The 26,914-nt window shown below is 43.2% G+C and overlaps 1 protein-coding gene across 2 annotated transcripts; it reads right to left on the bottom strand.

The window, feature by feature from the left end:
* Positions 1–14,393: 14,393 nt before the first annotated feature.
* Positions 14,394–26,592, bottom strand: HUS1 (HUS1 checkpoint clamp component). 2 transcript variants are annotated; one of them, XM_061464582.1, is made up of 9 exons: positions 26,457–26,592; positions 25,916–26,043; positions 25,207–25,383; positions 24,584–24,691; positions 23,547–23,621; positions 22,608–22,707; positions 22,142–22,270; positions 21,541–21,639; positions 14,394–15,414 (listed from the first exon to the last, which is right to left on the bottom strand). In XM_061464582.1, exons 1-8 carry the CDS (start codon positions 26,506–26,508, stop codon positions 21,557–21,559), a joined length of 852 nt encoding a protein of 283 aa, XP_061320566.1. In that variant the 5' UTR covers positions 26,509–26,592; the 3' UTR covers positions 14,394–15,414; positions 21,541–21,556. The 2 variants fall into 2 exon arrangements, with proteins under 2 accessions (XP_061320566.1, XP_061320567.1); XM_061464583.1 differs by lacking the exon at positions 14,394–15,414 and having other exon boundaries at positions 21,276–21,639; positions 25,207–25,359.
* Between the last annotated feature and the right edge of the window lie 322 nt (positions 26,593–26,914).

The raw sequence follows: 26,914 nt of genomic DNA, 5'->3' as shown, positions 1-26,914 counted from the left end.
TGTCCAGGAGTTCTCTCTATGGGCAGATCAGACAGGAGCAGAATACGAAGTGACTCCCTCCTTTAATGTGAAGTGAGACCTTTTTTTTCACAAACATAGATTAGAAAGTAAAGAGAGGTTTTTAAGGGGAAGAGAGGCATGTTGTCACACAGTACTATTAAGTTTCCAAGCTGTTTCAAGAGCGGTCAGTGTTGTGAAACAGGGCACAGGATTGCTGCAGCAGGCACAAACAACGGGGTATCTATTAGCATTACATGCAGCAGAAAGCACATCTTTGGCAGTAAGGTAGTGTTATTTCAAAGGCAGATTTGGCTAGATACATTGCCATGTACGGATACTCTCCAGCTGCAAATCATGGAATGTAGATCAGGCTTTGGGATGGTGGGAAGAATACACTAACACAGAGAAATACACCAGAAGTCTCATTACCCAATGTCCAGGTTCAAAACCTCCCTTTCCCTTCAGTCCCTGTGATGGAGAAGTAAAGGTCATTTTGACATGTGTCAGGAGGAAGTATTACACAAAATGCGATGCGATGTGCAGAGGGCATAACAGACATTTCTGCATTAAATTACCGTGACAGTGTGACCTGAAAGTAATCAAACAACCTGAGAAGCCAAGGAAAATTGTGGAGAGAAAATAGTAGATGAAAGTAGAAAAATATTCACCTCTAAAAAGAAATGCATGTATGCATATGATTCTTTATCAGTGAGCTATTTAGAACACAGAGTTACACAGACGTGCTTGTGGTACACCAACACCAGCACTGGTTTGTTCCATGCAATGCTCAAAAGCAGTTTGGCTTCGAAACTTGCATTCCCACACCATTTATCTGAATATACTGCTTTCCTACAGTACATCAGCTGTGGGGCAGTGTTCCACCCAGTTAAACCACTTGAAACATTTCTTACCTTTAGAATGGAAAATATCATGGTGTAGTCTAATACCCCACCATGGTAACCTATTATTGGTTGTATTAATGTGGCTGTTTGGGACCTCCGCCAGAAAGCGGAACTCCTTTGTTTGCTTATTCTCAAAGGAGTGCAGTGCAGCTGTGCCCTGCGAGTTCCCTCTTCCCTTTCCCTAGTTCAAGTGCTCTGTCATACTGCAAAATAAAATTGATGCAAAAGACCACTGTGAAACGCACATGTGCTTGATTTTATGCTTGTAAATCTCATTGGTGCGTTACTGCATCTTCCCAGCACACTCTATTAACTGACAGCTATTTATAAATATAGAACAGGGCAACTACAGCACAAAAATAATAAATAATCCTTAAAGAGAACAGGTAAAGGGTTTGCAGGTAGAATCAGTATCATAGAATGGTTTGGGTTGGAAAGGACCTTAAGATCAGTCAGTACCAACCTGCTGCCATGGGCTGGGATGCCTCACACTAGACCATGCTGCCCAAAGCTCTGTCCATCGTGGCCTTGAACATTGCCAGGGACGGGGCATTTACCACTTCACTGGGCACCCTGTGCCAGCGCCTCAGCACCCTCACAGGGAAGAACTTCTTCCTTAGATCAAACCTGAACTTTCTGTTTTAGTTTAAACCCATCACCCCTTGTCCTATCACTACAGTAAAAAAATCGTTACTCCTAGCAGTGCTATAACCCAGACTGGTTTGCAGGAATAGCGCACTCACAGAATGAGATGCAGATTGCTGTGAGCAACTTTTGTTATTTTTTGAACACGTTGATTCAACTAAAGGGAAAAAAAAAAAAAAAACCACAACAACAAACCAAACCTTTTTTTTGTTAGCAGCAAAACAAAGCAGCCTTTGTAGCTGAGTCCAAGACTGGTTTTGCTCCCTTTTTCTTGGGGCAAGCTGCAGTACAGTGTCCTCACCTGGAAGCAAATACTCAGCAGTACATTAAATGTCAGCTTCATTACACCTCAGATACAACCCACAAGGCAGGTCTTTCATAGAACAAAATGTTATTCTCAGATGCACTATTAGCTGGAGGGAAACTGCAGCAGTTCCACATGTATTTCAGGAGGTCCAAGTGAACTGGATTCTTGCATCACTTTGACAATACAAATAAATATGTACATGCTAATATACATTCCCTTTGCATTCATACTAGTTTTATCAGCACGATAATAATAGCTGGTTAAATAACTCTTTTCATGTAGCTCATAAAAAGAGGAAAAGTAAAGTTTCAGAGTTTGGGCTTCAGAATCTCAACTTCTTTCCCTTTGGGTCATCTGCCTTCCACATCCCTTAAAACTTCTGAAAACACTAAACTAAGACCCTGTGTTGAAGCTGATATAACCCGCCAGGCTCCCTGGGCTCCTTCAATCCATCAAATGTGACAAGCTCAGCAAAGCATAGGGACCTTGAGATTAAAAGTGTCCCTCCCTATTTGCTGTGAAACGCAGCAGAAGCTGGGCCAATTCACTATCATTCTGCACTCAGGTAGTCATTTTGTATGCAAGCTTATTGAATTTCACCATACTTCCAGCAGAGACTAACCTACACAGCTTGTGCAAGTGGCTCATGGCAACAGTGAGGGAAGGAGCAGGGCCTGTCAGCAAGCACTTTAGTAATTAACAGACCCCAGGAGAGGAGCTTTTCTTTGCTCCTGCTGCTGATTGCTGTGAGCAGCCCTGACAGCTTCTCCAGTTACGCTGGCTCCAGCCAATTCTCTGCCCTGTGGTCGAGCTGGAGTTGGGGGGAAGACAGATCTTTTCTGCAGTGCCCCCAGTCCATCTCCATGGGAAACAAACATGTCAGGGGGGAAAAAACCCAACATGAAGAAACAAACACCGGTGAAGCCAGCTGAACATTCAGGCACTTTTAAAGGCTCAGAACCTGGAGGGTCTAAGAGGCTAATCACAACCTTTGTTATTTTTTGCAGTGCAAGAAGACACACATTTAAGGGTATCATTACAATCCTCCCCCTCCTTCAGAGAGGGCTGACATTCATATTCTTAAAATTGAGTACTTAGACAATATTCGTATTTCTCAATAGCATAAGCTTTCTGGCATGCCCCATGATACTTCTTAGTTAATGCTGGAGAGGTGACTAATTTTGCTATTCTATAGGAGTCAGCATGTGACCCGGAATTTAAATTTGAGCGGTTTTTGCAGATTTTTGTCTTTAGTCTTCTCTACAGAGAGATAAATGGAAAACAGAAAATAGCTTCTATCTCTTTTCCCCAGAGTGATCTGCCAAATTACAACATGTATCAATATGCATATACTGAGAGCATCCAATCCTAAATTCCACATACTGTAAATTACACGGTTAATTCTAATCCTATGTACTTTAGACAAGGCACCATCTGTTAGTGGAAACGTTCGAGCAAACTAACAACACCTATTAGCTCAAGGCCCAGCACTTCCAAGTATTATGCCTTACAGGTCCTATGTAATAATCAAAGACATGGAAAGCAAAGGGAGGTGGTTCAATGATTTACCATTTCCAACACTCAGGCATGGATTCCCCTGTCTACTATGGTATGTGTAGAAGATAAATGCACACAGTGACACCGATGAAAAAAAAGAGACTAGTGAATTTACATTCTGAATCTGTCAATAAAAATCAACACTTATGTTACACTTTACGATGCTGTGACATTCCAAAGGAGTAGGTGGAAAAAGCTTCATGTGCACACTTTATTGTTTCAAGGCAGTTTAAGGGACCAGCCTTGCTCCAACAACAGCTTGGCATTCCATACTCTTTTTTTCTCATGATTCCTTAGCACACAAACTCAACTCTTAAGAAAAAAAGACCTGTTTTAACCACTGCTCTTGTCTCCCTTTTGACTGAGGCTGTGCAATGTTTTTGGAATTAACGTTCTGCAGGATCAGCATTTCCCTTATTTATACTGGAGTTTCTCAATGGAATTACTTAAATCTAAATGAAGAAAGGCTTTGACCTTGTGAATGAAATGCAAGAGCTGTATCTTGGTGCCACACAAGAAGCTCCAGCAAATTTTGCCACAACTGCTATGGCTCTGAAGGGTAAAAACACACACAACGTTTTTGCGGCTAACTGCAAATATGCCATGAGGCTGGCAGTGTAAGAAAACAGGATTACTCTGTAGAGCTGTTTCAAAGCAGAGCCGCCTTCTTTAAACCTGTGGGTCCAGAATCACACCTGGTTTTACTTACTGTCCTGAAGTTAATTCAGCCATGCCAGTAACATTAACTGCAATGAAGCTGCAACGCAGAAAAGCTCAAGATACAATACAAGAAAACAAAGCTACCGTATATTACAAAATATTTGATCCTAAAGAGAGGAAAAGGTTCCAAGTAGGAATTAACTTGTTCTTTGCACTTGCCTTTAGAGCCTCCTCAGAGCTCTGGAGAACCCTGCCATCTCACTGCTGCACCAGTCACCAGGGTGTCTGCCCTGTTCTGTCTGGCTCTTCTGCTGCCACTGCTGAGCCAGGACAGAGGATGATGACAACATGCAGACCTTTCCCTGGCACTCCCCCACCATGTCACCCCTGTTTTGGAAGTTGAATAGTGATGATGGACTGTGTACTCAGGGTACCTTTTCACAAAGAAAACATCCTGCTTTGTCCCTTCCACTCGACTCTGCAATTTGCAGTGGTTTGGGGTTGGGTTTTTAGAACAAACACTCAGTGAAAAGGGAAGGATGTTATTCCAGGGATAATCCACTGACAACCCAGCAGTGCTTGTATTAACCCCTGAAGCTTTTCAGGGAAAACTGTTCTCTTACATACTCTGTATGCCTATTTCATTTTACCTCCATGGGTATTCCCATAAAAACACTTGCTCTGGTTCAGTTTAGCTGCCTCACTCCTTGATGCTGCCCTCCAGGCGTGCCACACCCCACAGCTCTGCCACTGCGCAGTGGTGACGACAGATTATGTCAAACAAGGCTCTGAAGCACAGTAATAGGAATCCTTGTACCTTAGTGAGCATCCCTGAAGACCCCCTGCTTTGGTTTCCTATCCAAACCACTCTGCAGACGTCAGATCTATCTGCTCCTAGGTAGGAAAGGCAACTCCTGGGAAAGCCTCAGTGTGCACTGAACCCAGCGATGAATCCAGCAGAGCAGTTTAAGCTCCATCCACGGTAAGAAAGGAAGCCCAGGATCAAGTGGTTTGGAAGCTGGGGAGAAGTACAGCTTCCCTACTGCTACCTCTGAATAAAGACAAGAATGTAAGATGAAACAGTTTCACTATTTCCTGAGAGCATATGGGTCTTGTGCTAGCTTTTCCTTGCTTTCTCTCTCTGGTATCATTTTCATCATTTCTTGTCCTGAAAAACTATATAATTGCTTCACCCCAGAGTATAAAGAACACTGAAACCAATGCATCCCTAAAACCAATATTATCAAATTTCCTTTCATGGTACTTTACCAGCTTTAGTATCTCCTTTCTGCACTCCAGGGAACTTGAAAATGCTCTTATACACAGCCTTTCACCTTTTGATTGTTCGCTCATGTTCTGCCCAGGATTTAAGTTGCAAAATATGACTAGTTTAGTTGTGTCATTTCAGATAACATCACGTACAAGGCGCAGACAGAAGCTGTTACCAACTAGAATTGATGCTGCCAAACAGAACTGCTGCATTACTGTGTGGTGGGTCTCTCTACCTGCTCCAGCATTAGAGAGATAACAGAGATAGGAGACATTCCACTTGACCTCCCCATCAGCTAGCTGGATCATTGTGTGCAGAAGATACCGGCCCAAACCTTTTCCTGACTAGTCTAGTCTTGGGCTCTGAAGCATGGGTTGCTTTGTGAGTTTTTCTCACCAAGCTCAACTGTTTCTCATCTTTCCCATGCTCATGGAACTGGGAGGGATCAGGTCTCCCAGAGGGGACTCATTCTCTTTGCCAGTTCATCCCATCATTGTCTACACACCAGGCCTGAGGGAAAAACTTGCTTTTAGTTCCCTGACAAGAGCTCCAAGCTCCACACTGCACACTCCACTGTGATCGTGGCTCTGCCATGGTATGTACCATGAGGCACTTGTTCAAGAGTAAGCATGCACGGATGCTATTTGGGATGTTACGATAAAGAACGATAAGGCATATAGTTTGGAAATATTATTCAGGAATCATTATTCCTGCAATAAAGAGCCAGTTTTCACTTGCTCCCTTCAATTCTGCTTTCTTTCCAGCAGGGACTGGGTGAAAAACAATATATAAGCACAAATGAAAAAATAGTCTTATTAAAAAAAAAATTAAAAATCACCCATACTGTTTGCCAAATCTCCCCCCTACCGGTTTAAAGCCATTCCCCCTTGTCCTATCCCTACATGTTCTTGCAAAAACTCCCTTTCTGACTTTCTTGTAGCCCCTTTAGGCACTGGAAGCTGCTCTAAGGTCTCCCTGGAGCCTCCTCCTGGCTGAACAACCCCAACTCACTCAGCCTTCATCGGGGAGTTAAAAAAGAGAGCAAGTAGATGTAAAAGCAAAGAACCATCTCTGACTCCTACTGATTTCTGAACTGTGGCATTTCCCCCCTCCCACCCACCCCACACCCCCCCATCCTCAAGTCTACAACTTTGCATTCTTCTGCTGAAGTGAATAGATTTGGGTCAAAGAAGAATACTAGATCCTGCTATTACAATCACTGCCTCAAAGTAACACAGTTCTTCAGACCTTGCTGGTTGAGGTAAGGGACTAAAAGGAGAAGCAAAGAGCCACATCTCAGCCCCTCCAAGGCAGCTCAGCAGCCAGTGGAAAGGTACAGTTTCTCCACCCTAGTGTAGTGGTCAATCAGGACTCAGGATGATCAACTCTCACCCAGGATTCCTGGCTACTTTGCAAAATGGTGTCATGCATGCTCTGCTCTGTCACAAAATCACTTCTCTGTGCACAAAACTGTAATGACCAACACCCGGGCTTCACAAAACAGGCAGGAACTTTCACAGGCTATATGGAAGCCAGATGCCTGTTTAAACCCTCCTCCCCCAGCCAGAAGCTGCAAAAAGAGCAAGGAAAGTACTTTTTCTCTGTCCTCTATGGATATGGTTACCAAACAAGCCCTGCAGAGAAAGTAATGCTTACTTTTACCACTCTCTTGTAAATATCTCATTGTAAGGCATCATCTCTAGAGAAAATGTAGACCAGCCATGCTTTCAAACTGTACTTGAAGTAGTCAAAGCTGTAAAGTTATTTGATGCTTTCACAGTCAAACACTCCATGAGAAAACTAGGTTTTGGCGCCCTTGCGATTTAACCTCTGTAAATACATATGCTTTGAGACACATGCTCTCCAAGTAAGCCCTTTGGGCATTCCAGGCAGTGCACCAGCACCTCAGAACGTCTGCTATACGTATGCAGACCACTAGAAATGGGTAACAGCCAGTGGGACTTACTAGACTGGGAAGCACCTCAGCAACATGTCGGATCCAAGCTCCTAGCAGGCAGCACGAAGCACACCTCCAGCCAACAGACGGGTTCCTCTGCACCTTTCAAAGCAAAGCCTCCTACTGCTATCACTCGCTACCTCTCCTTGGAAGCACTGCTCGCTCTCACTGGTCACCATCTTCTTTACTGGTGGGGCAATTGGCTGTTCTGTTGTGGCAGGTGTTGCCTCGTTAGCCCCCTGCAGAAGCTGTTCTGGGTGGGGTTGTCAGGCTTTGGAGGAAGCCCCTGGCATCTATTTGTTTTCTCCTCCTTTTGCTGTTTTGGGGGTCTTTTTTAGAGTTTTGAGAGGGACAAACGTCCTCTCTCCTTTCCGTGTGTTCCGGGGCACATTTGTGTCCTCTGCACCGTGGCCTGCAGGTCCCCCACAGCCTCGGCTTGGAGCCAGCAGCCCCGCTCCCTCTCAGCCACCTTGACGTCCCTCAGGCCTTTGCTGGCCTCCCGCACCTCAGCCCTCAGCAGCAGTGGATCCTCCGCCGAGGCTCACCGCCGGTCCTCAGCTCGTCCCTCTCTCCTCAGGGACGATACGAGGATGTTTTGTACCCGCTGCGGATGCCCCTCAGCCTGGCCCGCGGCCTCGCTCTGAGGTAAACCCTCCCGTTCCCGCCCGAACCGCCGCGCTCCGCGTTACCCTCCTGGCGCCGCCCACCATGAGAGAGCCGCCGCGGGCTCCGGGGCGAGGCACGGCGGAGGTCTGGGGTCTTTGTGGCTCTTGCCCTCCTGAGCGTGAGGTTAGCGCAGTGCCCAGCTCAGAGCGTCCTTCGGACTTGCCCCGCAGATGTGGTGGTCAGACCGCATGGAGGATTGCTGCTGAGAGCTTGAGATCCTGCTGTTAGCCTCAGTGCTGCATGCTGCTGAAGGACCAAGAACAGGGTGCCCAGAGGAGTGGTAAATGCCCCATCCCTGGCAGTGTTCAAGGCCAGGTTGGACACAGGGGCTTGGGGCAACCTGCTCTAGTGGAAGGTGTCCCTGCCCATGGCAGGCGGTTGGAACTGCACCATCTTAAGGTCCTTTCCAACCCAAACCATCCTAGGGTTCTATGATACAACACAAGAATTAAAGTTGTATCAAGCTTTTTCCCCTTTTCAGAATACTTCAATGCCTCTCTATATATAATTTATATACATAAGGGGGCCTGTGCTACGTTTTCACACCTTGAGTAGCTGCAAGCGTTCATCGTTTTCCTGCAGCACGTGAAGAGTGGTGACTGCAAAACCCAATCTGCCCCCCTTTACTGCCCACTCTTGGACTGGCTTCAGCAGGGTGCCAAAGACCAAATGCCACTTGTGACCAAAGCACACGTCGTCTTGCTTAGCTTCATCCCGAAGGAATCCAGTTGATGTGCTCCAAGGGCACTCCACCATGTGAACTGAAGTAGTGTAAAAGCAGCCTACCAGGAGGTTCACATCAAGAGCAGCTTCCTGATCCAAACAAGCTGACTTGGTTTTTCTGTGTAATCAATCACAGATGTTCAGAGCATCGCAGCACTCCCTTGGCGTTTTGTTAGGTCAGGAGCCATAACTGCAGCAGTAACACTTCTGGAAAGGGCTTTGCTTTAAGACAAAAAATTATTTCCCAGCATTAGTAGCAAAAAATGTAATAAGGCTCCTTCCTAAATATCACTGTGGTTTTAGAGGGATTTATTTTATAAACACTATGAGAGTATTTTTCTGTAACACCAAAATACACATGATGCATAGATTTACTTTTTGTTTGTCTGCTTCGTAAAACAAATAACCTATCATCTAATCCCATCTGGTTACGATGGAGCAGCATATTGCTGACTGATGCTCTACAGCACAAACACGGAGTTTTATGACACTGATTTGTGTGCACATGTGCTAAGATTCAAAGCCTGTATTACTGCAGGCTGTAGGTAAAACACCATAGGCTGGGTGCAAAGCCCCTGGTGGAGTGCTGGAAAACACAGAGGCCAAAAAGTCAAGTCTAAACTAGGTAATAGGCTCCCTCATTACCTCTTAAGATCAAAATGAGAGTTTTACTTCAGACTTAGCAGAGGATATCATTACCACCAGACCTGGTTATTGGTACCATTCAAGACTGACCAAAGGTCACATATTGAAAACATCAGAATCAGCTCCTGCAGCACCTTCAATTTTTATTGGAATTCACCCAACCAGTCCTAGGGAAGGTTTAACATTGTTGGGATATGAGATCATTGTAGCCCAAGCTGGTGTGACAAGAGACCATAACAGTGATGTTTCTGAAAAGGTGGATAGGGAAGCGGAGATTTATATTCCAAATAAGACAGTGATAAAGGAGCTTGTTCTTATTCTTCTTAATAAGAAGCACAGAATTTCCTGTACTAAACCAAATTAGTAAAGAGGTTTCCATCTGGGAAACGGTGCTGTGCTTTATCAACATTGTTCTAACAACAGTCAAATAAGTATTTAAAGTCAGAAACTTGTTTGAAGACTATCCACAAAGCAAATGACACTTTTTATGTGCAACAGGACATAGTGTCCCTCAGGGCACAGTGTGTTGCAATAGTACTTCTGCCTCTTGGAGCATTTTTGCTACTGTCATGTAGCACATGCATGTCAAGTTGCTATTTTTCTTATGAGACAGAATAAAAACAGGTGATGCTGCCAAAAGAAATTTAAGATACTTCTTCTTAATGTGCCTTTGCTGACACTGAGAGCCACAAAAACATTTCTGCATCTCTGGATAGCATTCCTCCTGTGTACCCTCATAGTTTTAGTTCTCAGCTCTTCTTTGCCTGTAAATAGTTTTGAAAGAGGGTTTCTGACATACAGATCTATTACTACTCACTTCAGGAATACAGTGCAGCAAAACTTACCATCCCTGACAGTAGTAAACATCTTGTGGATTGTCCCTGTGGAAAGAGGCATATGCTGTTTACTAGTTAGTCAGTCTGGATGGAGGTTAAGCTATAAGAAAGCTGGGACAGTGTGCCTCTACCATCACTTGTTCTGCAGGAGGAAACAGTGACTGCCTTCTCTCATGATTTCTAGGAAGCAGAATTTCAGCCTCCAAAATGAGCAATGTCAACCTCCTGCCACAAGGACTAAATCAACACCAAGGAGCAGGCTGTATAAAGGAGTTAAGTGTTGCGGTCTTAAGTGATACCACAGCTGTAGATGGGTGCAGATGGGCACTGGCATACACCTTAAAGGAATCTCTCCTAAATAAGCTTTGTCATACAAAGAGCAAAGCTGTTAGCAATTGCAGTGTCTCTCAAAGTGTGGAGGGTATCATATAGCTCATCTCTTGTCCTAATGTTTACTACATCTGTAAAGGGGGATATTATTACACTGTTAAAAAAGAAATTGGGTATTCCTGAAAGACTCCTTAATAAAAGGGGGGGGGGGGGGGAAAGCTTTTAAATCAACTGGCAAAAGTAAACCTGGTGCTTACTCCCTTTCAGACCCTGAAAGTTTGCTGAAAGAGGGATGGGATTTCTGTTTCATAAATGTATTAATAGAATACTCCTGTATTCTCGCATGTCCATGGACTGGATGTGGCTTTCTCTGAATTCGGCCCCAAATTTAACAGAATCCATGCATTTGTGGAGTTTATTACCCAGCATGGAGAGTTTGTTCTCTGTCTTCAGGGGTTGTTAGGTTGACAATCCCTTTCGGGAAGAGCCAATAATCTTTTAATCTCTTTGTGTACTTCAGCCCCAAACACCAACTCCAGTGCACACCCAGCTTTGGAAGATGAAGTCACCATTGGCATCTGGAGGTCTCATTCTGCTGGCAAGAGCTGGTGTGCAGCAACAGCTTTGCCCTTTGTGTCAACAAAGTCTTGGGGTACCTTCGTCAACAGCATTTGTACTTCAGACAAAAAGCAGCTGTTCAAGATCATCATGGTGACAAGTAAAATAAGCTGCTCCCCTTATTTCTTTGGTTTTTAAGAGTTCTGTGGCCTTCCTTAACTCAGGGCCCCCATTAATAAAGTAATTTAACACAGTTGGGAAGTTGCAAGTGAAACAACAGACAAATGAGGAATATTTTCACAGAATCTGTGCCTGTGAGCAAATCTCAGCAAGGGCTGAGGAGCTGATACATGCAGTAAAGTCAGGGAGACACACACCGATTACAGCAGGCTTTGTATCAGCCCCTTAATGCTTACCAATATTGAAACAGTTACTCAAGAATGAATTTAAAGTACACAACTAAGTGCTACACAGAACAATTTTAACAACATTCACACACATCTGGAAGGAAGTAACATGTGCTTTGTGTTGCTTCAAGCCTGAGATGCTGCAAGCAAAAGCAGTCTGTCTTAAATACAAAAAAAAAACCCAAACCCAAAAACCCACCCCAAGCTTTTTCTCTGCAGACAGTCTGAGCAAATGGTGTCCGTCAGCTTCTCAGTAACAGAAACCAGATGCAGAATGGCCATCCAACCTTCTGAGTTTGCCCCCAATTTAGGCTGCCGAAATTACATTAAAAGAAACGTGTGGAATTGTTCAGAAATGATGTAATAGCCATCCAAACACAGATTGTAACTCTCTGTTACTGTTCTACCTGCTAATGCAATCATTCTTGGGTGGCTGTGGGGATGCATCAGACATAATAAAACACAGTAGAAATAGCTGTTTGCCTGAAATACTTCAGCAGCTGTTACAAACTTAGTGTCTTGAACTAAACAGTTAGATCATGTAAATAACAGAAACTGACTTTCTAGGCCTTTCTAGGGCTTTACCTCTTTGAAGAGAACCTGACCCGCTCCAGCAACAGCATGTAGCAGATAGAGCATTTGCTTTGGGTAGGAATGGTAACCAAAATTGTTACAAATACTTTAAGCCTAATAGGCAACATTGAGGTTTTCCCTTAAAATATATATAATAAACTTCTATTAAAAACAAGGTTTAAACTTTTAATCTTGATAGACTGGACCTTTGGGGGACCTGCCCTTTGAGCAAATGTCTGACTGCCTCTACCAACTCCATTAGAATGAATGCTGCCTCATGATCAGGAAGCTAGTCAGTTCTCATTAAACATGTGAGATACAACAGCTTAAACAGAGCATCAGAAGCCAGTGAGGACAGGAAAACACCACTGTCCCAGTGAAAGGTAGAGCAGAGCTCTTTTATTAACAGGTTGTGATTCCCCATGGCCAAGGACATGTGGCCTTTGTCTAAGAGACAAATGAAGACAGAGAGGATGCCAAAATCAGCCCCAAAATGATTTCTTAGTGGTGGGTAGGCAACTGCTGTGTGAAAGACTAAGCAAAAAAGGAAAAAAACATTACTTACTGCAGTTATACAGCTCACAAGCTACTATCATTTGGATACTTTTGAGCCATCCATCCCTTTGTTCTCTTGGAAGTAGAGGACATGCATGGCACAAAGACCTTTGGCTTGTTTTCTGCACAGAGAAGGTGCTGTGATTTTAAGGCACTCACACACTGCTGTCTCTGCCTGGGAAGACCTTAGTGTAACTAAGGACCACTACCTGTTGATTCTGCAACAAAAAAACCCTGAAGCCTGAGATGAAAGAAGCGCACCTATAAAATCTTTTGATCATCCAGTCCCATTTCTTCAGGGATAAGTAATGACCCTAATCTCATCTTTCTTTCATTGAAGAGGATGCATGGGAACAGTGTAGAACGCTTATCACTTCATGCTTCTAATACATTTGTGTGCAATTAGGTTTTATATATAAATTGAATTTTACTACCCTATTCAGTATTAATCATCTTTTTGTTGATGGCATCAGAGTGGGTTTGTTAAAATGTGGAAACAATCAACACATTGAGATAATCATACAGTTTTTGAAGCAGGTGGTCATTCTGCTGCAGAACACAGTGTACATTTTAAGGAGAGGAGAATAAACTTACAGGAACTTGGATTCAGTCTTGGCTCTTTCCATTGGGCTGCACATCACTGCTTCTCTGTGGTAACTGTGTTTATGAAATCCCAGCCAGCTCCCACTAACCTCCCCCCATCCACCTCCACTGCTCATTTAGCATTTATACATATCATGCATTTCTGTAATGAAAATAAATGAATTAAGATAGATTGAATTACCCTCTAGAAACAGGATCTACTTAAAAAGTAAACAAAAGATTATCATCAATTTCATGTTTGTAGTATAAATGCTCCAATGCAGTTAGCCAGACATGAAAAAGACTCAGTCCTACCATCCATTCTAAAGCTCCTTAATCACTATACCATATAAAAAAGGTCATTTTCTCAGGTTTGGGATATATCTGGACATTTCCCATAGGCTTTAATAGAACTAGACCTACATGAACATGAACTAAATCCTGTCTCCCTTCTGTGTCTTTAGTGAATCTAGGTACTTTCTGCTTATTGTATGCTATTAGTATTTTATAAACATTGAGGTTTAATGCCTTCTAGCTTTCATTGCTCTAAATACTTAAGACTGATTCTTTCCAAGAGATCTGCATAGCTTGAACACATAGTGTGGGCTGGCATGAAAAATCACTTGATGAGCCTCTAGAGCCCGCGTTTAACTGCAGGTCTGACTGGCCAACTGTTAACAGCCTCACAGGGCCTGGAAAAGCTGCAAATGTGGACAAAGTCTACAAAGGAATCTCACTGATAGCTGTTTTCTGGCTTTTCTGCAGCAAAACTTGAACTCCTTTTATCATTGTAGTTTAACTTCATATTACTCGATTCATGAAGGGTCACAGATGCTGCTCTAAGCAGGTGATTTTATAGTGTGGTAGGGGAAAGGATATAGATCTGACTTAATGGGAGGTGATGAAGATTAAAATGGGCTTCAAAGGGGGAGTAAATGGAACAACCAGTGATCACAACTACTGGGCAAAAATGAAAGGCAGGCAGCAGGAAGTTACAGGGACAGCCTTCACCAGCTGCAGAGGCTCCTGTAATACATGCACATTTGCAGTTTTGATCCCACATTTCCCCACAGTTGTCTGTTCAACCTCTACTAAGGTACTCAAGGCAACAAAGCACCTTGCGATCTTAACTGCTGAAGGCATTTACCTCCCAAAAGCTTCTGCCTGAGAGAAAATACTTAAATGTCAAATTGCCAACAAGCAGCACTAAAGCAAAGCACTGGAGGTAGAAGGAGCCTTTTTTTACTTTTTCAGGAATATTGTTTTTCCAGTTTGAAATTCTGAATTTCTTTTTCAGTTTGGAAAAGAAGTTGCTGTGAATACCTCCCCCCATAATACCCACTAAATAACCTGAGTCTGCTTCTCCCCTAGAATTTCTGAGTGTGCCCTTATTCAGTAATGAGGCTGAGCCTGTTTCCCTGCTTCTCAGAAGTACTGCAGAGAGCAATGTTCATCTGTTCATTACACATCTTGGAGAAGCTTACACTTCTGAACTGCTGGTTGCACGAGTAATAATGCCTTATTGTGGCGAGAGTTCACTGTAAATGTCTATTAAGCGAGACATCTATTTAAGGAGGACCAGAGTGCACGTCTCATGCCAGGGTGGGAGTTAAAATATAAAAGCTATTTGGCTACATTAATCTGGTTACAAGATCTATCAAGTCCTGATTTTGTCTCCATTTTGAAGAACCTTCATGACATGGCAGGCAAACATACCAGGTAAATATAATGTGGCATCTGGTCTTCTGTCAAGGCAGGCAGGAGTGAGGGTTTTAGGCTTTGACATGTTGACCAGGCATGAAGAAAATGAGAAACTCTCTTGCTGCCCTGACTGAGTAACTTCGCCCATTCCTCATTTCAATTTATCAACACAGAGAGAAGAGAGAAGCAGAGACAGTTCTGCTGCAGCTTTCCTATTCTTCATTCCTCTCAGATGAGATCTTCCATGCTTGGTCCCTCACCTGCAGAAATACAGTAATTGCCATGTACCTCAGAAGACCTCTGCCCTAGTCCTCTAGACTTAAATAAGCTTCTTCCCCAGCAATGTCATTGCCTCCTGACCTACAACCTGGAAACTTACACCCCAATACCATCTGGTTATTGAGAACCCCTTTTGTCAACACAGTAACGAAGGCCTCAGTACTGCCTGCTCTGCAGACATCCCTGGTTTGCCATATGCCAGGTTCAGGGGCTGCGAGATGAAACAGGGTTCTTCAGCATCTTAAGATAAGCTTGGAAGATCTGGCAAGACAAAGAACCAAACAAAGTCAAGGTCTCATCTCAAGTTGTGTTCTCTCCAAGTAGTTTATCCCAAGGGAAAGATGACTTATAGAGCTGTCCTGGCACCATGTCCTGTGCTTAGTCTTCTAGTTATCAGTAGCTCATTTTCATTATGTTTATTTTTTCCATGAAGTCATTGTCTGTATCTAAATAAAGTGGGTTTAGATTATATAAGGAAATTCCAATGTCTTCACTTCTCTCACACAAAGCTCAACATAACAATCCCATGTCTATTCCTGTAAACCTTAACAGAAGATACTGAAACATAATACCACACGAGATAATTCCTACTAATAAACCATGTCTCTGTCTATGGGATTACCTCTCAAGGCTCCAGTTTCTAAGTGTAACTGACTGTATTTAAGAACTTTCTGCTGAAGCAGCAGATAGTTAAGGAAATTCCTCTGTTTCACTACTTTAAAACTTAAAATATCTGTATTTCAGTTTTACACACACAAGTATTTTTGAACTAATTGTTCAGTACAGAGAAGGCTGAAAATCCAGATTTAGGCAGGACAATACAAAATGTTTGTAATACAAACAAGCACAGGTTCATCATCAACCAAACCAAAATCTGTAAGGTGCAGAGAATTCCACTTTAAGAACACAAACTGAGAAGTGTTCGTTAGCTCTCATTCAGGTCAGTGGACTTCCTAAGGATATGCTTGAAGTGGGATGGAAAAGAGAACACATTGAAATCCTCGGGAAAAGCAACACCCTACAGACCCAAATGGCCCCCCTATATATTGTACAGATGTTTTGAGTTTGAGTACATAGCAGATCTCTAGGGAGGCAGATCCTCTAGTTCAAGCCTACAGTGGTGGTGATCCCATGGAGCACCCTGTCTGCACGTGATGAGATTTTCATGCCACCCATGCAAGCAGGCAAACAGAAGCTCATTTGTCAATTAGTCTAGTTTGTATAAAAGAAAACTCCAGAATCATAAGGTCTCTGCAGCCTCCACTCTGTGAATACATTCACCTCCTGCAACCCACAGGCTAACACAAAATGAAGGAAACAAGGTTTTGTGGTCCTATCATTAAAATATTGGCAACTGTAGCCACAGATACCATACTTGAGGGAATTAATCACTCATTCCCCCCTCCAAGGGGCCTAGTCAAATAGCTACCATCAGTGTCATAGAAGCCAAGCCAAATCAAAACAAACCCCTGTGCCAGTGGCATGTCAGTGTTTGTATCCTCATCAGGAACGCCAGTGCCTTCTGGAAATACAAACGTCATGACTCGAATCTGTGATTTATTTTCAGCTTCCAGAAGAAACGTAACAACTGAGATCTATGCAGAAAGCTCCTGTGCCACCTCCCTGCTCCAAACCACTGAAAGCTTCACAAAGCCGTATCTTTCAGCTGGCATCAACTGGTGTAGCTACCGATTTCAAATGCACTAAGCTGATTTATGCCAGCTGTGAGGTGGCCCCTATAAATTAACAGATACCTATGAGCTGATCAGAAGTCTAATACCTGTGTACAGATTATGCCATACTATTTCACAATATTAGAGGTAATTCCTTGAGTTGCTAGTTTGCTTCTAAGTTCTTTGAGGAGTGATTAATTCACCCAAGTGACCATGGTAAGTAAAGTTTTCTAGCAGATAGCAACACTGACAGTTCCTTTGAGTAAAACAAAGGCTAAAGTTGTTCCCAGTTTTTGCTGCAAATTACACAAGTGCCAGCAAATGAGTGGACATCACTTAAAATGCTTGAAGATCTGAGAGTGATTTACCTTTTGCTTGTATTGCATAACAAATGTCTGTTTTCACTTTTGGAAAAGACTTCTGACATTTGACTGAGTACATTTAGGACCCCACAGTTCCCACTGCTGGAGGTCTCTGATTCTTGAATACCAGAATACATTACTTTGAGCTCCAGCTTGGCATCTTCCATAGGTAGATGACATTACAGTAACCCTGTAAGCTCAGAGAATATGGCCTTTAAATCTGGTAAGTGGAAGAAAAATCAACTAATCTGTCAATGCCTTGGTACAAAGAGTGGGGAAGTCCAGCATTCCTTTACTACAAGAAATTGTGCTTCAGATTGTCACCAACAGTACATCACAAAGTGAGATTAAGTAATTATGAACTGACTAGGACTTGAACACATGCCCTCTCACCTAAGGAAAGGATAACAAAACATCTATAGCACCAGCCCATGCACATGAATAAAGATATCCCTGAGTAAGTACCTATGAAGTGATTTAGCCTCTGTCAGAGAAGCCAAATGCCCAGGAAATCCTTCACACATTTATTTGCCATATTGCACCCAGCTGTTAGTACAGATTCTTGTATTACAGATGAAGCACAGAGAGGCTTAAGTCCAGATTCTGTAAACTATTTAGTCACCTTATCTCAGTTCAGTTGCATCTCTCAGGGTCTGCCTACATGATTTCACTGGGTTATTCATCATGCTTGCTCTAGAAACAGTATTTCTGTCATAGCTGACAAAATCTAAACAATTCCAGTCTTACATTTAGTCACTGGCCACCTGCCCATCTGAGAAATGGCATTTATAGAAGACTATAACAAAAATCACACCCTCTTACAAATGTTAACTGAGGGCCACTGCTTGCTCCTAACTTCACTTTGCTTTGGAAAGCAGAGGAAAGCATTTTCCTACAGCTCTACAGCACCCTCTATTGTTTTCTTTTTCTAATCAAAATTTGCATTGCTGTGGCATTAACAAAAAAGAATACATGCAGTCTTTTTCTAAAGCAGCATAAAAATAAGGATCAGTAACATAGTACTGTGCAACCAGAAGGCAAGGAAAGCAAAAGGTTATAGGTAAGTTTCTATATCAGTTCACTGATCACACAAAAATGCTTCCTTGAAGGCAGAGATATTTTAGCTACTCACTTCAGCAAAGAGTTGAGCCTAACAATGCAGAAGCTTTGTCTAGTAAGACCTGAGTAGTGGCTACAGAATTTAACCTTATAAACGTAAACTGGAAACCATAATACACAACATTATACTAGGGCAACTATAAACAATGTGAAACAGGTCTGAAGGTTCATTAAGTGTTCTCAGATGATGAATTTGTAAGATGTGGTTTGGGTAGTTACACAAGGTGCCAAATGGATTCAGTCTGTCAGTTATTCAGCCACTACACGGCTACACATTATTATCACTTGTTATAAACTTCAAGTGGTGGTGGTGAACCAAAAAGCCTAACACACAAAACACACACTCAAAGCAAGATCTAACTTTGAGTTGGACAGAGTCCATTTGCATGTGAAGAAATACAATTGATCTGAAGATCTTCTACGAATTCTTTGTTCCCTGAAACTACTTGAGAACAATTTCCATGACTGCCTCTCGAAATGCCTGTTTCAGCTGAACTCACAAACTTGTTCTCTGAATTAACTCTTCTTGCCTCCTAAGTGATGAATATAACCCAGTACTGAAGTGGCATGTGTAAATTTGCACAGGTCAAATGCAGAGCTTCGTAAAGTTTCATAGAAGATACAGAAAGTCAAAAATCAAATCCAAGAGTCATGGAGGGCCTGAACTCTTTAACAACTGCTGTGGCTCAATACAAAGATATAAAAATTGTTCAGAGCCAGGCAGAGTTAAATGTGGCGGTGAATTTAGAAGCGAGTACATCTGAAAAACCAGGAGCAAGTCAAAAGCCATGTAACACATATCTAACTTCCTCCTGGGTTTTCTCAACAGGGCAGAAGACTTGCCAGGGACTTGCTTGTGTAAGGCTTATGCCAGAACAAGACAGACGGGATTGGATGTGAGGGATGGAGAGCATCTTCTGGTCCCTGGGACAGATGGTGGGTCAGGGCCAACATCTTGTCTAAATCCCCTATCTTATAGTTAGAATTCACCCTTCGACATTTCAAGTTTCTTTTCTTGTTATCTAGACCTGACAGAATCTTGGGTGTTCCAAATCAGAGGAAATCTGATTAAATGGAAGTACCGCTAAATGTCAGACCGCAGCAGATACTGCGCCATTGGAACTTAAAAGTCAGTTACACCAGAGTAAGATAACATGTGAAATGTCCAAACAAATAACCTGCTGTGTTAACCCCGTGGTGCCAGAATGAAACAACCAGTAAAGAAAGTTATTTTTCATTACTAACTCAGCAGCTGGTGGTTGGTTCAGGGAATTCTATGCTCTCACCCCCTTCCAAGCTCCTCTAAGACATACTTTAAAAACAGGATGAAAGGAATACAAGATAGCAGAGATTGGTAGTATGTAAAAATGGGCAATTAACAATTACATGTAGATTCCTTGAAAACCAAAGCCCTAAGAAGGAAATCAATACGGTGTCTGACACAAAATGGGTAGGGATATCTTAGGCAATATATAATGAGTAGTGAAGGATTTTCACTAGCTTTCAGAAGATCAACAGATCAATATTACAAGCTTCTGTAAAAACCTGGCTTTGTGCTCCATAAGTAACTTTGTTTGCACTGCACCCAGAATAACTATTTCAATGAATGTTTCTGGAAAATACTGTGATTTAAATATACATCAATAGCAATTACACTGCCCTGAAATCAATCCAAAGAATTAAAGTCAACCCAGCAAATCTACTGGAAAAAAAGAAGCAAAACTATCACTTTCAGCAATATAAGCTGAATATAACTTCAGCATTTCTTCTATTTGCCTCCTGTTTGGAATGTTAACTTCCTGTGTGATGCTTTACAGTGTCCAAGTGACTTTTTATTTTACTTACAAGCCAGCACTTCCATGCAAAATTGATGAAGAGGACTGGAGAGCTAGAATGCTATAAAAGAACTGAGTGATCAGAAGGACCAGAATTACATGCATGGATAACATGTGAACAGAACAACAGAAAAATGCAGCACTGTTCCCTTAGGAAGCGGAACCAAAATACACCAGTTCAATATAAGAACTTGTCAGTTTAAAATGACTTACAAAGCAAAAGCTCTCAGCTGCATAGGTATTCATGTAACAGGTGTTGGATTAAAGTTAAGGCACAAACTTCCAGTAAACATATAAAAAGTACACACACAACCTCGTGCGCTACGTACTTATGTTCAGGAGCAACTACTCCAAAAGTACGTATCAGCAAGAGGTCAGAAAAATCACCTTCAGCAACAGAGTAAATAGTCTTGTACTGTATCCTGCTCAGCAAAATTAAGGTAGCACAGGCATACAAGTGGCTTCAATAAATAACAATCCAGGAACAAGGCTGTGCCCTGGCCCACCTACAAAATAGTTTCAAGGAGTACAGGATACCACAACCCAAGCTGAAACAGCATCTGTGCGCCCATGGACGGGGTGGATAGGGGTCCCTGGTGAGGCTGCTTAGGGCCTCCAAGACCCCATACTGCTCTCAGGACTCTTCACAGTTGGATTCACAGATGCCAGCACATTTAGAACTCAGTATTATTTTCCACCTGATCAGCATGTACACATCAACAGGACTGCAGGGCTGAGCTGCATCCTTGTGTGTTAGGTGGGAAGGGTAAGAAAGCCCTGGGGCTGGAGAGATTTCACCTCTGTTGGTGTGTTTAGTGTCCTCCCCTCCAGAACATCAAATGGATCTGTCACTGCATACTCCTGACCTGTACCAGCATTACTGCCCCTTGTGGTGTTTGGGATTCTGGGGGGTTTTGGGTTGTTTTTGTTGGGTTTTTTTTTTGTTTTTTAATAAAAGATAAATGTTCTCACAATTATAACTTTTATATTATAAGGAGATACCAATCTGTCACTGTCCTGCTCCACAGAAATATGACAGTTTAACTTGGAGCTGTATTGCCCAATACTGGATACACTCAGCAGCAGCTCCAGAGGCTAAGTCTACCTTCATGCTTGTGAAAGTATCCCCCTACATCTCAAAGCATCCCAGAAGCACATGCAACTTTCAGCTTTGCTGCCCATAACGCTCAGATATGACAGTTCCCCAACACTGTATCTTTCATAGCAAGTAACTCTTCACAGAAATGGCCTTCTGGATGAGATGTTTTGAATAATTTCATAAATAAGGAAATTATGTCCATCTAATGGCTGTATCTAACAGCATATCACATGAGAGTACTCCAGCAGCTCATGAAAGTTTTCAGACTTGAAGGAAAAGGCCTCAGGTTGGAAAATTACCGAGATTCCAAACTATTCAGGTAAGTGCTGGAATGAAATACTGAAGCGAAACATCCTCATGAAGCAAGATGAAGTGGACAATTCTTTTACTTACAATATCTGTAAAGAGAAAAAGCCACCACAAATCCAGTTTAAAGCAGGAAAAATATGTTATGTCTTCTACACAATGCCATCATCAGAATATAATGCTTTACCACTTCTGATAGCAGGATGACAAGACATATCATCCTGTAATATTTAAGTCCTCAAGGGTCTACAAAGCATTACTAAAGAGTCTATGAAAGTTGATACCAAAAAGGAAATACGTAATGTATAGGCCTATAATGCTACACCCATGACTTACATCTTCCTCAGGAAGTTCTCAGTATCTGCATTAAAGCATAACTCACAGATGTTCTCAGGAAAAGCATGCAAAGTTATCAAAATCAAATGCAAAACCTTGCTAGAAACTGGGGGCTTTAAGAAACATTAGAAGTCCTCAGGTATAGTACAACCAGTCAAGTTTCAAACAGACAAAACAGAAGATCTGCTGTTCTGCTGAGACAAATACAGCAAACATCTGTCCTTTACTGGAGTTACCAAGCAGAGCTGCTGAACTTACTGCACAATGCTTTTGTGGGGTTGACCTGCTGTCCAGCAAGCAGCTGCTGCAGCTTCCTGATGTCTATGCGAGCCTCAGCCATGCTTTCTGGATCTCTGTCTTGAGAACTTTGACATCCATCCTCTAATGCTAAAAGCATAAGAACACAACACTTGGTCGTAACATCAGGAGTTGCAAAACATACAGGAACACACCTGATAATAACTGAACAGCTGGTACCCAAAGGGGCTGTTTTCAGAAACAGCAGTACAAGGAAGAGAAAGCCCAGTTTTCCTACAAAGTTGTCAAGGATACCGGAATTCCCTCACTAACATGAACTAGCCATTAGCCACATTTTAAGGTTTCATTTGAAAAAAAGCTCAATGTATTTGATGCTATTTTGTAAGGACTATCAGAAGGTAAGTACCATTATCAGCATCACACTGAAATCAGACAGCCACAAGAGGCAACAAAACTGGAAACTTACCCCAGGAAGGATTTCCCAAGTCTTTAAAATGTGTTGTTACACAAACTAAGTCAGTTTCTACTTTCAAGTTCATTTCTCCACTCAAGTTTGCTTCAATCATCTGCAATACAATCAATCTCAGTTTTAGGCAAGCCTCTTTCACACTGAAGAATTACAGAAGAATAAAGTGCAGCTTTGTTCAAGTACAAGCTGCCAGACACATTTCAGTGCCTTCACAGCTCAACTGTACTTTCTGAAGATGAACATTGGAAAGTTCAGGTACAAAAAGCATTTCTCATCACTCCTGTGAGATGAATCCTAGATCAACCTCCCTGAAATTATGAAAAGAAAGAAATGCCACTGCTCTCCAGTACCTCTAGAACAAGCAGTGGTTTTGGGAAGCTGATGTGTTGATGTGTTTAGAAATAAGAGACAGAAGCTAGAGAAATGCAAGGTTTCCTGCATTTGCACCAGCACTCCATAAAGCCAGGGTGGACTGGAAAGCCACCATATCAGAGTTTGGAGTACAGGCTGACAACCAGGAGCGCTCCATAGCATTTCCTTTAAATCCTACCTCAAGTCTACCTTAATTCCAGCCACAAGACTCACTTAATGGGCATTTCTTTCATGAAATCACTTCAGAAGTCTCTAGGTGGCTTCCTCAACAACCACAATTTCCTACTAGCTATGAAGAGTGGCTTGTAGCAACACAATTCTTTCAAGGATTCAGTTTAAAGAGGGAAAGCTTCCAGGAAGCCCAGGACAAGCTCTTCAGTGCTAATCCTAAAACAAATCCCATGATTCTCTTCAACCCCTACAGAGTCTTCAGATGCCTTTAGTGCAATGTCTTATCCCAAAATAAGATGTAACATGGGGGACCAGTTTGGGCAACAGGGAAACATGCTATGTCCAGGAAAAAATAAGGTCTGTAGGACACACATCTCAACTGCTTTAACTTACAACGTAATTGCTGAGATTCCTCATTCTCTCCACAACACTCTTCATTATTTTCAGCACTGGTAGGTAAATACTGACCTAAAAAGATGTAAGAACTGCATTGGCTCAAGTATTTCATGTGTAACTGGGATGTGATGCATTTATTTCTCCCTTCAATCCTATCTTATTTTGGGATCTGTTGTCTACTGAGTGCGGGAAGCACAATATTTAACTGAAATCAGCAAAGGTCTCAGGAACAGAGGAACTCTTTCCCATTATACCAACAGGCCACTGCTCTGGCAATTGCTTCAGACATACAATCCTATCTGTGTTCAAAATAAATGAGAAATGGGTTTTTGCAGATCAAATTCTCACTTGAACCCACATCTGTGTTACTGAGCAGTGAAATAGTTACTATAGCCAAAAGGGGAAGAACACAATCCCCATGGTACTGTAATCATTTCTGGAACTGCATCAGTGGAAGCTGAAATAACAGAACAAAACACATCAAGTTTCTACTAAATCTTACGTCTTCAGAATTTAAATACTCTCAACTACAGAAGTAACACATTCATAATCTCAAACAGGAGCACATCTGCACAAAGTCCTTTCCTTGAAAGTATGCTAAAAGTCAAAAAGGATATTAAAAGATATGTAAAAATCAGGAGGAAACACATATAGATCTAACTCTGCCAGGTAGGCCATGAATTTCAGAAAGAACAGATTATTTAGGCCACCTGGTACCTAAACAGCCAAAATGGTCAAAACCTGTGTGCTTTGGAAGTGCTCCTACCTAAAGCAATGCAAGTCCTCTGCTCCTCCCTTCCTTCACCCCGAGTATCACAGCAATGACTGGTAATGATCTGCTCTGTTTCTACAGGTTCTGGAGACTCCCTTGTCAAGATGGAACCCATGTCCCATCACTCTCCAAACCTCTAGCTTCCAGCCTTCACTCTTTCCTTTCACCTTCTCTCCAAACCTCACTGGTAGTATAGACCACAGCAAAAGCATTCCACTTGCAACCTCCCCTTTCCATAGGGAATATAAAACAAGATGCTTACATCAAAGTCTGGCACACTGGGCTCTCTGAAGTCATTCCATAATCTTCTGGGAATAACCCCCACAGGAATGTCATGTGTCACAATCCTACTGCTGCTTGATAAGGATGGCTTGAGAGAAGAGAGAGGATGCTCTTGCAGTTAAAAACAAGACTGGAATTCTAAATTCAAACTTTTCAGAGCCACTCTGGGAAATACTATAACTGAGTGCAAAAGACATTCAGTTCCAGTTTTCCATAGGTTCCTATCAGTCTGCTATTAAGGACAATCAAAAGCAAAACAGAGCCAAAAACTACACCGAAACCTCCTTCACCTAATGGCTTCAGTGAGAAAGCAATAATCCACAATTTTAGAGAATGAAGGAAAGGGGGAAAGTAGGCATTGGAAAAAGGTGTTTAAAGCACATATCTTTCATTCTTCTACCACCTCTTCCTTGCCTTTTGGACAACACAAACCTGGCTCCGTGTGCTACCACTCATGATGGCAGGAAAGGGTAATGGAAAATGGTGTTTTTCTTCCTTTATTTTTCTAGAATTACACAAAAGCTTCTATTTGATCTTAGGAAAAGCACTTAATTTCTAAAAGCTTTTTCTTAGTAATGAAGATAAAAGCATGGTTGCACTTACCAGCTCTACAGCGACTCTGAGACAGGGACAGTGTTTGTTAGTCAACTTCATCTTCACTGCCTTAGCATTGTGGGCAGTTTTCAATGCTCTTGACAGGTTCTCAGGCATCAGCTCTAAATAGATCTCATTGTGCTCTGCAGCCACTCCTTCCATCTGAAATTCATCGAAGAAATTCCCCTACAGGTTTTTAAGTTGGGAAATAAAACACAGCAAATGAAAATATGACAGAGGGGTAAGTTTTAGCTATCAGAACTCAAGTTTAGTATGGCGTGTGTACAACAGGAAGCTCTCCTGTGCCTGGCATCACCTGCAAGAGTCAAGACAGGCTGCACAGGCACAAAAGCCCCTTCCTTCAGGCTAAATGTATTAGTTTCAGATCCTCCCTTAACAACTACCAGCCCTCAAAACCAGGGGCATAAGAGGTGAGTTACAGTCTCCTGTTGCCAGCTTTGGCCCTTGTGGGACAGCCCACACCAAAGCTTTACATGAAGTCACAACCAAAGGGGATGTCCAGCCAGAAACATGAGGTCTGTGTAACCAAAAGGCAGTCCTGCAAGGCAGAATGCCTTCAGTGAACAAGGCCACGCAGGACTGAGGCCTGGCACATCTCAGGTGAGGGCTGCACATACAATAAACCACCGTGTACACCAGACACGACTGCCCGCTCTGGTCTTCAATGCTGTGTGACTGTTGAGCGTCCCGGGCTTACCTGGTTCAGCTCACACCACATACCAACACCTCCATTGGCTACTTTATCAGAGAGGATGAAGTACAGCTTGCTGACAGTCAGGCGCAGGGTGCAGGTCTTGGCTAACTTGGCGATTGTGTTAATTACACCTGGCGGAGGAAGGGGAATGTTACAGCGGGAACCGCTCCCCACTCATCCCAGGGAGAGCTCGGTCTCCACAAACGCAGCTGCGGAAGCTCTTAAAATACTTCAGGGCGAAGAGAACCTGCGGCTGCCTCATGGCAGTGCTCAAGGCCAGGCTGGAACAACCTGCTCTAGTGGAAGGTGTCCCTGCCCACGGCAGGGGGTTGGAACTGGATGAGCTTTAAGGTCCTTTCCAACCCAAACCAGCCTGGGACTCCATGAAAAGCGCCCCACGCTGCCTCCCCCTCACAGCCGGTGAAGGTGTCTGGGCCTCACGGCGCGGGCCGGGGCTACCCCGCGTACCGCCCTTCCCTTTCCTTGGTACAGAAGGTCCCGCCCGCCCGCCCGCCCTGCCGTCCCCCTGCCCGGGCACACTCACGGCTGAAGTGGTTGAGGCAGGCGAGATCCACGATCTTAGCACGGAAGCGCATGGCGGCTCACAGCCCTCCGCGCAGCACCGCCCGCCGCCGGCGCACGGCCGAGGGCGGAGTCTGTCAGGAAAAGGGCGGGCAGGGCCAGGCCCAGCCCCGCAGCCCGGCGGGGTAACGGGTCCAGAAGGGAGCGTTGGGCAGGGGAGAAGCAGCAAACGGGTGAGAAAGGAGGGAGAACAGAGCTCTGGAACACGCGTTTCCTCTTCCCCATCCCCAGCCGAGCCACCCAGAGCAATCAAAACACCTGAAGTGCGTTGAGAAAGGACCTGCCCTGCAGGCAGGCTGCCTTTGCCCTGTGCTGTTTCAGTGCCTGGTGCGCAGGGCTCTATGCGGAGACAGGGATCGCCTACAAAGGAAAACGTTGCTTTACCTGTCCTCTCCATGTGCTGGGTAACTTTCCGACAAG

This window comes from Pezoporus flaviventris, unplaced genomic scaffold (genome assembly GCF_033815535.1).
Source record: "Pezoporus flaviventris isolate CSIRO_AGI_PZ_B2104156 unplaced genomic scaffold, CSIRO_AGI_Pfla_v1 ptg000037l, whole genome shotgun sequence".
NCBI classification, from domain to species: Eukaryota; Metazoa; Chordata; class Aves; order Psittaciformes; family Psittacidae; genus Pezoporus; species Pezoporus flaviventris.
The sequence above is the reverse complement of the archived record's forward strand: the minus strand, read 5'-3'. Positions and strand labels throughout refer to the sequence as shown.

What these genes read in the sequence shown, in the direction of transcription:
- HUS1 (XM_061464582.1), bottom strand. Translation starts at nt 26,508, where the DNA reads ATGCGCTTCCGTGCTAAGATCGTGGATCTCGCCTGCCTCAACCACTTC. An exon ending in CCAGTGTGCCAGACTTTGAT is followed by an intron (nt 23,622 to 24,583) that starts GTAAGCATCTTG and finishes ACATCTTTTTAG; the next exon opens with GTCAGTATTTACCTACCAGT. An exon ending in CTTGGGAAATCCTTCCTGGG is followed by an intron (nt 22,271 to 22,607) that starts GTAAGTTTCCAG and finishes TTATGCTTTTAG; the next exon opens with CATTAGAGGATGGATGTCAA.